The 15,419-nt window shown below is 35.9% G+C and overlaps 2 protein-coding genes across 3 annotated transcripts in view; both read right to left on the bottom strand.

Moving 5' to 3' along the window:
• The window catches only part of LOC113080587 (uncharacterized), a 44,081-nt gene extending 29,027 nt beyond the window's left edge, over window positions 1-15,054 (bottom strand). For both annotated transcript variants that reach the window (XR_003281903.1, XM_026252746.1), the window contains exon 1: window positions 14,727-15,054. Coding sequence is in view for 1 of the 2 variants with exons in the window: in XM_026252746.1 (XP_026108531.1) it covers window positions 14,727-15,018 (292 nt within the window). In the remaining variant the exon portion in view is untranslated. The remainder of the gene's footprint in view (window positions 1-14,726) is intronic.
• Window positions 126-5,968, bottom strand: LOC113080585 (uncharacterized). Its single transcript, XM_026252745.1, has 5 exons — window positions 5,842-5,968; window positions 4,877-5,212; window positions 2,248-2,616; window positions 1,869-1,940; window positions 126-670 (listed from the first exon to the last, which is right to left on the bottom strand). The coding sequence occupies exons 1-5, from the start codon at window positions 5,882-5,884 to the stop codon at window positions 597-599; spliced, it is 894 nt and encodes a 297-aa protein (XP_026108530.1). The 5' UTR covers window positions 5,885-5,968; the 3' UTR covers window positions 126-596.
• Window positions 15,055-15,419: the final 365 nt, after the last annotated feature.

Genomic DNA, 15,419 nt, shown 5'->3' with positions numbered 1-15,419 from the left:
TTATTAACACATTAGCTGTTTATTAGTGCTTATAAAGTACATATAATGCATAACATCCATAATCCTACCTAATTCCCTAAACTTAACAACTACCTTATAAACTAAGTAAGCATCAAATAAGGAATTAATTGAGGCAAAAGTTATAGTTAATGGTTAGTTAATAGTGTGAATTGGACCCTAAAATAAAGTGTGACGGTATATTTTAACTTAGATTTTAAATAATAATAATAATAATAAAATGATCCCTCCAGAAGCTTAATTAACAAGGACATGCTGTTATTAACATCCATTTGATATTTTTAACAAATACTGACATCCACCATCCACCAGTTCATCACGGTTAGCTTTTCCACAACCTAAGGCAAATACATAAAGTGCACAGTGCTATACATACACAAACAGAAATCACCATCATGGGAACACACACGACACTATTATGCAGTAAAACATTAATTTAACAACATAAGATGTAACATAAAACATGTACATAGCTAATATGTAGGAATATGCTGGATATATAGTGAAGTGTCACAAGGAATATTGGAAATGTCACTTTATGGCTTTTCACTGTAGATTATAAGATGATTTATAAGCAGTTACAGGACAGCTGTTTGATTTGTCGATGGATAGAAGAAACTCTTTACACTGGCAAGCTTTCTGCGACACTGTCCTATAAAAAACATTCACAGAAGTTAGAGAACTGAACACGACTGATGTTTCAGTTACAAACAAAGACTTTTCAGTCTCATGAATCTGATGAACTCAATCAAATTGTCATGTTCTGTATTACAGTAATGCATCATGTTTAAATGTAGTGTCTGATGATTTATGAAAGCAATAAGGTACAAGGCATTACTGTATTGTGAAGCAGTCATGGCTGAAGGGCATTGTTAGGCACAATGCGCAGCGGTTACCATAAAATAATAATAACAATAATAATAATAATGATAATAATGATAATAAAATGTTAATGGCCAAAAATGCATGGATCGGTATGTTACTTTTTGTTGCTGTCCTAGCTTAAATAGTTCCTGACAGCATTTAGCAGACACTTTTATCCGAAGCGACTTACAGGGCCTTCAGGCTATACATTATTTTTTATTTATTTATTTGTTCCCTGAGAATTGAACCCACAATCTTTTCCGCCTCGCTCAAATAAAAACCAAGATTAGGGTCTCTTCTCATCTGCGGTATCATTTATTTTATTTTCTCACACAAATGCATCTGCTTATCTCTCAGTATGAGGAAATGTCTGTTCGCAGCACAGCGCGGGTTTGCAAGCGTCACTCTAAACAGATTACGGTGATGATATGGACATACAGAATCATACCTAAAACAGAAAACTAATAAATCTAGTAATTTTCCCTCCAAACTTCGGAAACTGTAGTGTTCCGCACAGACACACGCACATGTCAACATATCTCCCATTTGAAAAGAGTTTTTTTTTCATGGGAAAAGGGCTTGGTCTCATAATTATAGATGAATGATGCAACACAATAGCATTAACTAAATAATAATAATGTATATTGTATATACATATAATGTATAACATATTACTTATGTTGCTATGGGTGTTGCACAGTGATACACTGAACCATTGAGTAAAGCGGTCATAGTCATGCTTGATCGGAAACAAAACACAGCTGCTGTCCAATCAGAACCGAGGACTTGAACTAACCATTTTATAAAATTAAATCAATCACAAACCACTCAAGAAGAATCTGAATGTGATCCAGTCATCTCTAAACAACATTTAAAAGGACAGTACTGTTTTGAATCGACTATCATAGTACTGTTTTTGTTATGATGACATAATTAAAGCAAATCACATATACACAAACTGAAAACACATGAGCAGAAATTCTTACCTGTTACACCTGCAACCACCAGCAGAACACCAACACATGCTCCTGCCATAGCAAGAAAAAACACAATCCCATCTGCAATGAAAAAAACAGATGTATTTGATATTTCCACCTTAACACCTTCATCACTTATAAGATATTGACTGAATGGATAAATGGCGCCATAATGGCCTAGAAATGTCCTTAATATCTACATTGTTTGTTAACGTCTTTCAATCTCTGTACAATTTGTATTTTTGTGACTAATGTGTATCCCTTGACGTGCATGTCACTGTGATAGATATCAGTGACGTCACACGTTTTAGACAGGCTGCAATGAAAACAAAACACTGCTATTCAATGCCTGAAGATAAAATGGTACGAATGATTGAATTGCACGCACTAGAGCCAGTTCCACTTAAGCTCTTTTCACTGATAATGTCAATGCTGTACTGGCGGCGAATGCTGCTGCTGTTGGTGATGATCTCAAGATGATAATCTCCAGAGTCAGTGGTTCTGGTGTCTGTGATGGTCAGAGATCCAGTCTGATCGTCCAGTTTCAGTCTGTCTCTGAATCTCCCGTCAGCATCTTCACACTCATCGCCTGTACAGATCTTACTGGGATCTCTAGCGATTTCAGATATATGAGTGTCATTATAATACCACATAATCAAATCCTTTGGGTTTTTTATTACACCGGAATCTAAAGTGACAGAATCTCCCTCCTTCACTGACTTGGTCTTCATTTTATCCGTCTCGGCATCAGGAACATCTGAAACACAAACATCTGCTGTTAAAGAAAACAGATGGAACGGTAAAGGGTTAGTTCACCTCAAAATTAAAATGATGTCATTAATTAGTCATCCACATGTCATTCCAAACCCGTAAGACCTTCGTCATCTGCGGAAATGACATTATGATATTCTGATCAAATCTGAAAGCTCTCTGACCCTCCATAGACAGAAACGCAACTGAAATGTATCCAGATCCAGAAACTAGTAAGAACATTAATAAAACAGTTCATTTAACATCAGTGGTTCAACTTCAGCTTCGCTAAGCTATGAGAATACTTTTTGATGGCAAAGGAAAAAATAATTATTCAGCAATCCTTTCACCCCTTGAGTTACCATCTTCCGCCATTTTAAAAAGTATCGCAACGTATATAGATGCTTAAGTGCAAACAACGTAGATTATCCCTATTACACTGTGTGGTACCTTCCAAAGTGGCAGAAGACGTAACTTATTTTGGTTTTTTTACACTCAAAAAGTATTCAGATAGCATCGCAAAACTGAAGTTGAGTTATTAATGGACTGTTTTACCGATGTCCTTACTACGTTTCTGGGCCTGGGGACATTACGGTTGTGTTGCTGTCTATCAGAGAGCCGTCAGATTCAATCAAAAATATTTTGATCCATGTTCTGAAGATGAAGGGAGGTCTTACAGGTTTGGAATGACATAAGGGTGAATAAATATTGACACAATTCTCATTTTTGGCTGAACTATCCCTTTAAACTACTGAAATTGATTTGTAAGCAACTTTGCATGAAAATTTTAAGATTGTAATATTAATTTAAGGTAATAGAGAATATTACCTCAACCCAAATTCCATGTTGGGACATTGAAAACTAAAAGAACTTCAAAGTCACATTAGCCAATATTTTATATAGATAACATGTTAAAACTTGGAACTTTTACAATTGTTTGCACAAAATGAGCTCATTTCAAATTCGATGTTTGCTACAGGTCTCAAAATAGTTGAGGCATGTTCACCAAAGTGTATCATCTCTTTTTCTTTTCAAAACAGTTGGAAGTCTGGGCATCGAGGTTGAGTTTCTGATGGAATCTGTTCCCATTCTTGTCTGATACAGGTTTTCAGCTGCTGATTCCCCAAATGTTGCCTACAGGTGAAAGATCTGGACTGCAGGCAGGTCAGTTCAGAAGCCGGACTCTTCTACTACGAAGCCATGCTGCTGTAATAGCTGCGGTGTGTGTGGTAGTATTCCTGGGCCCATTTATTAATATCAATGACAGAATCATGCCGATGAGCGATGCAGTGTCGTCTAAGGGCCCAAAGACCATGGGCATCCAACAAAGGTCTTCGGCTTTGTCCCTTACTCCCAGAGATTTCTCCAGTTTCTCTGAATCTTTTGTTGATGTGATGTACTGTAGATGATGAGCCGTGCAATGACAGATTGGAGAGCCTCTGCCCATCCTTACTTCTGAGAGACTCTGCCTCTCTAAGACATCACTTTTGAATCATGGTGTACACCTGATGTCAATTAAATTAATCAGTTGCTAGATCTTCTCCCAACTGAATCTTTTCGAAATTGTTTGCTTTTTCAGCCCGATGTTGACCCGTGCCAACTTTTTTGAGACCTGTAGCAGGCATCAACTTTGAAATGAGCTCATTTAGTGGATAAAAGTCTACAATTTCTCCGTTTAAACATTTGTTATGTCCTCTGCTTTCTGTTGTGAAAAAAATATCGGCTCATGGGATTTTTAAGTCTTTAATTTTTTTTTTTTTTTTTTTTTTTATTTAACAAATTTAACAAATGTTCAGGTTGTAAAATTATTCAATATATTTTTAGGGAAACTAATGGAAATATTGATAATTCAGTTCTGAAGCCACCTGTCCGCATCATCTCTGACATTAGCTTAATTTTCGCCCCTATAGTGGCAGTTGCACAGGTTTTTATTTTATTTGCTATGAACCAACCAAGATGCAAGATAATTTTTTTAAATGAATATGAAATATAAATCTACGCAAAACAAAGTAGACCTCACAAAGGAGAACATAGCAGTTTTTACAACAAAGTAATACTGGACACTGAACTGAAAGGAACTTGTGACATTTAGAAAACAACCAAATAGAACACACAAAGACAAAGAAAATGAGTAGAAACAACTAGAAACTAAAACAAAATAAAACAGGAATTAAATTGATGAAATCAAGGAAATACAAGCTAAATGCCCCTGAGACTGATAATAAACACACTGTAATTGAGTATGTATAAATTATTAGATGACTCACCACGGACAGTGAAACTAAATATCTTTTCACTCATGCTGCTACTGCTGATGATCTGCAGTTTATATTCTCCAGAGTCAGTGTTTGTGATGTCTCTGATGGTCAGAGATCCAGTCTGATGATCCAGCTTCAGTCTGTCTCTGAATCTCTCAGTCCCTTCATTACACCCAACATCTGTACAGATCTTACTGAGATCTCCACTGATTTGAGCGATCCGAGTGTCATCAAAAAACCATTTAATCTTTTCATGCTGGTTTGTTTTAACATCAGTGTGTAGAGTGACTAAATCTCCCTCATTCACAAACAATGACACCTTGTCTGCATCGATGCATGATGCACCTGGAGAAGAAATCAACATTAGCCCTATAACTTCTCAGAAAGCATATAACACAAAAATGTTGTCAATGCATTTAAGGCATGTTGTTGTGAGCATTTTGGGCGTTTGTGTGCAGTATACATCACTGCAGGGGCTGAAGAGAATCATGGAAGCAAGTTGCAATGCCTCTACAGCAGTCATCAGTTCACAAAGATAAGGTGTATGCTGTTTTGCGGAAACTAACCAAGGAATGCTAGTCTATCTGTATGTGCAAAATTAGCTGGGACTGTATCTGAATCGCCTAAAGAAAAACTATATTTATTTGCACTGTGTTTACGTGAATGCCCGTTCCGGCGTCGCCCTCTAAACCAAAAGTATACAGTTCTGACATAAAGTCCGCGAGAACTCTTTCGCTTTAGCTTATAATATGCTTTAAATGACTCCTCTTACTATCAACCACGTTAGCCTACATGATTTGACAGATGTTGACGTTAAATTGCGGTTTTCAATGAAGGAGGGAAAACAGAGAACCACTATAGCTTCAAGCTGTGGGCTACATCCTTTTTCGTGAAAAATCGAAATCGAAACTAAAGTAGGGTCCATTGCAAGCGCTAAGCGTCTCAAAACAACATTCGACATATACATTACTTACCAAGCAGTATTACCCACACTGGGAAGAAAACGACAAATGCCATCACTTCTTCGCTTTAAAAATATTGCAGATGCTGTTGAATCAAAAGTATGTCTGTTTCTGTTTTGACAGACGGATGTAAACAAGATGACGTATTTGTGGGAGGAGGCTGCTGCGTGTAGAAGAATGAGAGTTTTCTCGATGTTAAATACATCGTTTATGACTTCTCCCACATCGTTTGCCCGACAAACATCCAAAAGTGATCAGTCATACATAAAAACCATGAATAACCCGTTTAATACCTTTTTTTTTTCCAGACATGAAAATATCCAAATTTTGCAAGACGTAGCTGCATCCTGGAGCAATGGGCGTGCAGAAAGGTTTCTCATTGGTGAAGTTTCACGTTGTCGGCCAATCAGCGGTTCATATATTATTTAAGTATTTCCTTAGACAAGAGAAGGTGGCGGCGATAAGACGTGAAGTACTTATTCATCATACGTTTATCTATACTTGATATACCACAAATATGTATATTTAGATAAGTTTGTTGCAATACGATCGTAATTTTTCCTTTGCGTTATATCATGCAGCTTTAGTAATTGGTTTATTGTTCTTGGAAGACATGTGTACAGTGAGAGTTTATCGTTTATATCTGCGTCCTTTTTGTGCAATACAGTAATTTAGACCCTAATTTAGAGTTTGTTTCTACCTTTCTGCTAGGTATCCAACTAATGCAGAGTATATTCCAGTTGCCAACACACTGGTTGTAAAGAACCCTTTCCACAATATATATTGTAATCTTTATTTGCTGGAAAATGACGGTCAAATTGGTGTATCAAGCACAACTGACGCATCCCTAAACATGAAATTAAAAGCAGAACATGCTTTAACATGCAGAACATTGCAGGTTATTGTAGCATATGTAAGCACACTGCCATATGCATAATTTATTTTTGCACTGTTAATCAATTTGACATTTTCAGTTAGTGCAGGTTAATGTCAGGAAGATACTCTACTGCAGATATTTAAATATTTTTTGCATGTACTCCACTTTTTCACTGCCTGACCATCATCCTAATGTTTATGCAGTCCAATAAATTGTTATATCTAAAGCACCTTGTTCAGTAATATTTAGATGTTAGGCATTTCCGACACGGTCTAAGCATGATCTGTTTCTGTTGTTCTGATGAAGGAAGCTTGTGTTGGGGAGGATTCAATGTCTGTTGAGGCACATCTGAATGTGCTACAAAGTGAGTATCAGAAAACACATCCAGACACATGGACTGTCAAAGACCACACGGTAGGAACATGCTCCTTGAGACCCTGAGAAAGCACGGAATGAATGTCTGTGGAGGATGTACTCAAAATACACATCCTTAAAGGACACCTGCTGGAGTGAGTACAGTAAAAAAAAAAGGCAATCATAGGAGGAGGGCTCAGTGTGGTGACAGAAGATGGAACAGATGTGTGCCCGTGCACCAGCCTTGATGAAGCGTTCTCTCTCCACCTTCAATACCACGACTTAGGTGCCCTTGAGCAAGGCATCGAACCCCCAACTGCTCCCCGGGCGCCGCAGCATAAATGGCTGCCCACTGCTCCTGGTGTGTGCTCACAGTGTGTGTGTGTGTGTTCACTGCTCTGTGTGTGTGCATTTCGGATGGGTTAAATGCAGAGCACAAATTCTGAGTATGGGTCACCATACTTGGCTGAATGTCACTTCACTATTCACTATTCACTATACTATTCACTATTCACTATTAACAGCCTTCTGGATCTATTCTGCTTTCAACATTGTATATCCACCACACATGAGAAAGACACTGACTTTCTTTCAGAGGCACATTTTCAACATTAGAAGATGGAGACAAGCACTGTCCGTAACATTACTCTGAATGATTTGCCTCTTGTATTAGATTCTCATGCCTCAACTGTACCATTGCCCAAAGTGCACTCGAAGGACATTCACTCTTGTGAAGTTAATCAAACATGTTGGAGTTGTAGAGTACATGCACATTAACCAAATTTTAGTATAACCTGTGGTATAGATAAGTGCCAGTCAACTTTTTTGTGATTCCGTTCTTTTAGAAACCCTGCACAGGAAGCATATGCACTTTTGGTACTCAGTGAAGAGTCAGTATTACAGTTGTATTATAATATAACGGAGAAGGCTCTGGCTACAGACTTGCACTCTCAGACACTTGCGCTTCCACTAATGACAGCCCTTTTTAATTTAAATTATTGGTTACTTTGTGTTTGAATCTCTCAACATTAGTTTTTTCACAAAAAAAAAAAAAAAAAAAATACATTAACAATTCCACTAGCCAGCCACCAATCACCCAATACATTAAACAAACAACCACACATAAGGCTGGTTAGGAAATTATTTACCACAAATAAGTCAGGGAGCAGTCACTTTCACAACTATCACATGAAACTAAACAAACAAAAAACAAAACAGAAAAAAAAAAAATACGAACCATACCTTTAAGGCGCACAGCCAAACAGATACATAATGGTCCTGAATTTATTCCATCGGGCAAACCGTTCTAAATTGTAATACAATAACCATATAACCATATATTTTGAGAGAAAGAGCTACACCACAGGAGACCCAGCCCCACATGGCTACTAGCCAAACGGCTAACTGGTGCTACAAGGACCCCGGCTGCCTTTCTTCTTCTTCTTCTTTTAGTTGTTTGGCCGTTCACTCCATAGGAGCATTACCGCCACCTACTGAATATTTTATCCACCTGGGTGATGAGTCTGTTTTTTTTTTTCAAAAAATTGAAGGGAGGTGGATACCCCACCCACCCCAAAGGATCAGAGCCCAGGGTTCATCTGACGCTGCGTGTTCAGCTCCTCCAACTTCCACACTGGGCTCCTTGCTTTTTCACACGAACATTCTCATATATTCTGCTTAATTCCTGTCTTCTATTCAAACATTTGTCACTTAAATTTTCAATACTATGGACTTTAGAAAAAGTTTTAGCTAGAACTTCTGTCTTCTCTTTATTTGTTATGGCCACTTTCCCTTCCTCTTCAATTACAGGAATCTTCTTACAACTGTTAACACCATACATTTTCCAAACCATTCTCCAAACCACATTCATTCCAGTTTCTCTCCCAATTGTATTACAGAATTCCTGCCAAGCCTTTCTCTTTGCGCTTTTAATTACCTTCCTTGCAGTAGCCCTTTTTTTCTGATATTCTATTACGGTCTCTTGAGTTATTACTCTTTTTAAAATCCGGAATGCCTTATTCCTCTCTTTCACTGCCACTGAGCATTCTTCAGACCACCATGGCACATTTTTCTTTTGCTTTCCAATACCTGTTATTAATGGTATAGTCTGATTCGCTGCAGAAATTATTCCTCCTACTACCTTATTATATTTCTCTTCAATATTTCCTTCCATCTTCATATTTCTGAAATTTTCTTCACACAACATATAAAACTCCTCCCAATTTGCCTGCCTAAATTCCCATCTTGCAAATTGACCCATATTTTCCTTTTGAACTGTACTCTGGATCTCACATCCATCTTGTTGGTTTCCCATCATTCAAGCACACAAGTGAGTTTTTTTCCATAAATTCTTCTATGATTACCCCATTGTTATCTGTATTTTTACTCCCCCAAAGACCATTATGTGCATTAAAATCCCCATATATGATAAATTTGCCCTGAATATTACCCATCATTTCTTTTAATATAGCATTACGTATTTCTTTACATGGATTGTAGAAATTTGTAATTCTGATTCCTTCATGTTTTCCCAATACTTCTATGGTTACACATTCTAAATTTACTTGTGAATACTCTTTTATATGCTATGTTCTCTTTAATAAATGTTGCACATCCTCCACCTCCCGGCTGCCTTTCCCTGTTGCTTGTTCTTTAAATTTGAAAAAAAAAAAAAATCACCCCGACACCCAAACCCCATGCTTTTGTGGCCATAACTTAACTTCCGGTAGACTTCCAAATAGAATCAATAACAACAGCTAAGTAGATTATTTTTGATAACAAGCAAAATATGTTTACTGCGTAAATCAGACTTACTGAAAATGTTAATTCATTTTCTGCCAGCAGAAGGTGCTTTAAAGCGGGAGAAACAGAGGTTTCCCCAGTAATTGCTGTACACAACATAAACACTGCTTTATCAGGCATATAACGTGCAAGATGAAATGAAAATGACATTGAGAATTTAATATACAAAATAAAGATAGTCTTTCTTCAGAAATACAGTGGCATGAAAACACCATGCCTCGTTTTTATTTTTAAACGTGCATACATGCTCATGTTTTTCCAACGAAGCCTTTTACAACGTTTCCAATGTCAACTTTGTTATTGTGAGTGCTACATATAAACAAATGTATGGGAAACACATCCCACAGCACAACCACCCGAGCCCAATTTTAGTCTAATTTTAACCTTAGATTAAACTGCGTTTGTGTAAGGCGCCATAGCCAGCCTGATTAACAAACACAGAATTTAACTTCAGGCCAGACAAGTGCGCCCAATGAAAACGTCTATAGCTTTATGCGTCCAGGGGAATTTATGTCTGAATCAAAGCATTTTGAATCTTCACAAGATTTGTCACTTTCAAATATTATTTTTTTTACATAACTTCTTCACTATTTTTCTTACACAATCAAAAATTACTTTAAAAAAATGTATATAAAAAATTATTACCAGTTCTGCCTCTATTCCACCATGATTAGATATCTACAAACTTGTCTCCGCACTTCTATTCACTATTCCTTATTTATTTTACCTAACGGTGCACCAATAACTAAGGCCTGGTTCGGCTCTCATTTAGCGACTGTTTTATATCATTGTCACTATCTGGCCTGTCGTGGCTCCTGTCACTATCTGGCCTATCATGTCCATGAATATGAATGAATAAATGAATGAATATCATAACTCGGTTTTCACAGCAAGGTGTTTACTAATGTTATTGATTTGAAAATACAAAAACAAATAAAGTCAGTAATGTTTTTCTTGTTGAGCTTGCTGTTTTAACCACTTTACTTGAAGCTGCAGTAAGTGATTTCTGAGAAACACCCACGATATTTGTAAATCAAAACCAAAACAAACACTTGGTTTCAATTCTGCTTGGTCTGTTGGCAGCTACATTATGACCAGCAGTCATGCTAATGCTAGTACTGCCAATGAGCAATAGCCATGGTAATGCTAACACTGACAACAATCTCTTCTTATTTGTTCATCCCTTATGTTAAATATTATAAAATTAAATAATTTTCCTATGTGCTATTGCTAGCTAGAAGCTTTTTCATCCAAGAATCTTAATATATTAAGTTTGTTTAACAAAACTATTTGTGTCAGTGGTTCTAGTCTTGGTGTATAAACTTGTTGAATTTTCTTTTTAAGTGAATGATACAATGAGTATTGTGAATATTACAGGATATGTAATATGTGATTTAGTTTTTACATTGAATGACTCTTAATGTATGTGCTAGTGCTGTCAAAGCATTGAGCATTAATGCGTGTTTATGATATATTGATTCCAAACATTGTGATTAAATTATAATTATGTCTTTTAAGAAACACTTGCCTTCTTGATCTGTCTTTGTTTGTTCATAACTTATGTCTATGTTAATCATGTGTAAAAAGAAATACACAAAATAACACTTAATTTCTACATTTATTTTCCTTGTTTTCTGATGCAAAGCACACTGGGAACTACAAAATGCAATACTTTTAAGTTCACCTTAATGCAGCAACATTTTGAGTTTACAGAACGTATTTCAACTGTGAACTATCATTATTATTCACTCATTATATATAAACTCATTTCATTTAATAAATTTCAATGTTTGGTTTTAGAGTCTGGTGATTTGTAGTCGCCCCTGTCATTTCACAGAATTGTACAAAGGCAAGCAAGTGTAGAAAGTAAAAATAAAATAAAAAAAAAGAGTCGCGACCGTTTGGGGAGGATTTTGCAAGCTTGTCAGCAGGTTTGTGGTTTACACTAAAGGATATAGGCAAGGCTTCAACTGCACAAACCACATCCATTATACGAGAGAATGCCGCAGCTGCACGGTGATTCCACTGCGTGCGGCTTCCCGTACGACAAAAGTATCCAAGCGTTCGCACAAAAAAAAAAAAAAAATGCCTGCAAATGTGCAAGCGTGAAGTTGAATTTCCTTTTGTGGCATACTGCACTCATAATATTTGCAACTGCACCACGAACATCACACTCTATTACTCAATCTATCACTCCAATGTTTTCCCGCTGAAAGCTGCTTTGATATATTTGCTTACCCCGATTGGCTTTTTTATGTAAACGATTTAGAATTTTTTTTATCAGTTTCCACTTGATTGAACTGTTCACAATTTATATCATTGTCACAATTGTCACATCCGCCCAGCCCTAATATGGAGTAATGCTTTAAACACATTTGACAAGTTAACTGATAAAAAACTGATCAACGATCAAAACTGACCGACCATGCACTTTCTGTTTGAGTTACAAATGTTTCTGTTAAAATGATAGGTTTTGTACTCTTCAAAAGATAAATTAAACAGATAAATTAATAAATAAAACAAATAATACAAGCCTAAGTGGAGAGAAAAAAGAAGAAATCAGTAAAAACTGAACAAAAAAACAAACTTAATAAATACTTAAAACTTAATCAATAAAGTGTGTTTACAATTTTCAGAGGTAAGTCAACAGATTTATAAAAGAAATGTGATACTGTCAAATTTTATAAGTCTGTAAGTACAATACTTAATACAGCAGAAAAAACTAAGCACCAGTATTAAAATACAAACAAATAGAAAAGCAAAACAATCTTCTAATCTGCAATAATTCTCAACAAAATTCTAAGCACAGAAATGGTGAATTTGAATGGTAAAATATTTTTACTTAGTCTCTTAAAAACATACTCAAGTGTTTCTACAATGCAGTAGAAGTGAAGATTATTTAAGTGTGTCTCACATGAAATAAATAAAAATGTTAAACTCTTGTATACCTAAGAGGTTAAAATAAGCACCTACAGATCAGTGTGAGCACAATAATTGATATCAAAATCCACATAAAAATACTTTTTGAGGGTCATTTGGTTAGAAATATATACAGTGGTTTCATACTGAAGCTGCTGGAAACCTCTTCTGTTTGCAGTTGAACCTACAGTAAAATAAAATAAAAAGATAGAAAACATACTAAATTAATTCCTAAGAGTAAAGGGAGCAGTGGCTGTATAGTAAAGACCAATCACCGATAAATAATAATGCAGGAAGGAGATAAATATAATGCAATTAATATACAATCTGTTTGCTCTTTCTATCTTGTGTGGTGGCCAGAAAGAGGTACAGGATGTTGCTCCACAAAGCAGTACCATGGAGAGCACCAGCAAACTTATACAGTAATTTACTTTATTTTACCTGTGAATTATTTTTATTTTAATGACTTCTACTTTATATTTTTGTCAATATATAGTATGTTGTTTTGCACTATTCGTTTTATTTGTGTTCAGCAACACTGCAACTGCTCACATGATATGAATGTAAAACTGAAACTGAAACTGAACATTACAAATGAAAATCTGAAATGATTAACTAAAACTTGTTCTCCTTTGAGATAAATTGACTGTGGGAGTCTATAGTCACAGAAGTGAACAAAAACTCAAACCCTTCCTTTTCAATGCGAAATGATACTTACACCTTTCACATTTTCCATTTATGCTTCTTGAAGACACAGCAAATCACAGCAAAACCAAAAATCACAGCCAGCACCAACAAGACTGCACTCACACATACTGCTTTCATATTGTAAAAAACTAGATCCTCTGCTGGAGTTTCTAAATGTGAATCTGTATTGAATAGAGGAAGAAAATGCATTGTCACTATAAAACTTTCAAATCTTAAGATCTCAACTTTCTAGATCAGATCAGTTCTGCACTGTAACTGCATCTCGCATCCCTTGATCAGATGCATGTGCTTTTGAATTTAATCTAACTATAAAATTAAAAGACCAATATAAATTTAATGAATAACTCATACTCACCAGTGACAGTAACTTTGAAGCTCCTGATAATACTGCTGCTGCTGCTGTTGATCTGTAATTTATAAAGTCCAGAGTCTGTGGTTGTGATGTTCATGATGGTGAGAGATCCAGTCTGATGATCCAGCTTCAGTCTGTCTCTGAATCTCATGTCACCATCTTCACACTCATCATCTGTACAAATCTTATTATGATGTCCATTAACTTCAGCGATGAGATTGTCATTAAAATGCCAGGTCATGAAATCATCTGGATGATCATATAAACCAGTATTTAAAGTGACTGTTTCTCTCTCCTTCACTGGCACTGTCTTCTTTTGATCTGTAGCAAAAAAACACCAGAAACACAAATCGGGAGTTGACTGAAGGATCCTTTTGAGGGAAAACTCATCAACAACAAACAAATGTAACCGCAAAATAAATCATGGAAGTCGCTTTTTCTGAGCTCCTCTCTGTTACAACAATTTTTTAATACAACACACTTCAGAAAATGTACAGTAATACTGATATATACACTGATGCCAGGGCTATTATTTTCTGGCTGTGATAAGGAAACCCTTACATCACCCTTACATAGGATCCCTTACATCTGTTCAAGTACAGAATATTTAAAAAAGTCACAGTTTAAGAACATTGTTGTGTTCAACTCTATCAGGAAATCTGGATCAATAGGAATCAAATGTTCAATAATACAATTATTTTATACAATACAATTTAAGTTATTGAATATTGCTCTTTTTACAGCTTTACCAGAGGGGATTATAAACTACTGCATTATGCATCATATAGCACTGACATATTTGTTGTGATAAAAAAATAAAAAAGTTGTAATAAAGAAATGTGGGGATTTAAACATATATATATAGCCTTTCATTGAATGCCTCACCATGAACAGTAACATTGAAGATCTTTTCACTGCTGGGGTTGCCTAAAATCTTCAGTTTATAAAGTCCAGCATCAGAGGTTATCATGCTTGTGATGGTCAGAGATCCAGTCTGATTGTCCAGCTTCAGTCTGTCTCTGAATCTCTCTTTACACTGAACGTCTTTACAGGTCTTAATGAGATCTCCAGTGATCTGAGCGATGCGAATGTCTTTATAATACCATCTAATTCGGTCTCGATGATTTGTCTTAACATCAGTGTGTAGAGTGACAACATCTTCTTCTCTCACAGACATTGTAATTTCTTCAACACCAAACACACCTGAAGAAGAAACAAACAGTAAATTATGAATCACTTCATAACAATCATAAAGATCACAAGAATTACAATTGGAATCATGCACAGGCTATTATCACTCACGCTTATTCTTCATAAACAACTCACATTGGATTTTGTTCAGTGACACAGTAACATCATCATAGAGAACAGAACATCTTAATACCATCTGACCTGACCTGAGAATTTTAAATATATTTTGCCTCATTATTATTTCTTTTCTTTTTTTCAGTTTCTGTCCCAAAATGTCCATAAACATGTCTAATACTGCAACAATGTGTCTTCATTTACCACACTGAACTTCAATTCATTGACATAAAACAGCAATGACTATTTTGCATCATATATAAACTGATTAGA

Source organism: Carassius auratus, unplaced genomic scaffold, assembly GCF_003368295.1.
Source record: "Carassius auratus strain Wakin unplaced genomic scaffold, ASM336829v1 scaf_tig00031692, whole genome shotgun sequence".
NCBI classification, from domain to species: domain Eukaryota; kingdom Metazoa; phylum Chordata; class Actinopteri; order Cypriniformes; family Cyprinidae; genus Carassius; species Carassius auratus.
Note: the sequence above shows the minus strand (reverse complement) of the source record. Positions and strands in the feature narration are given on the sequence as shown.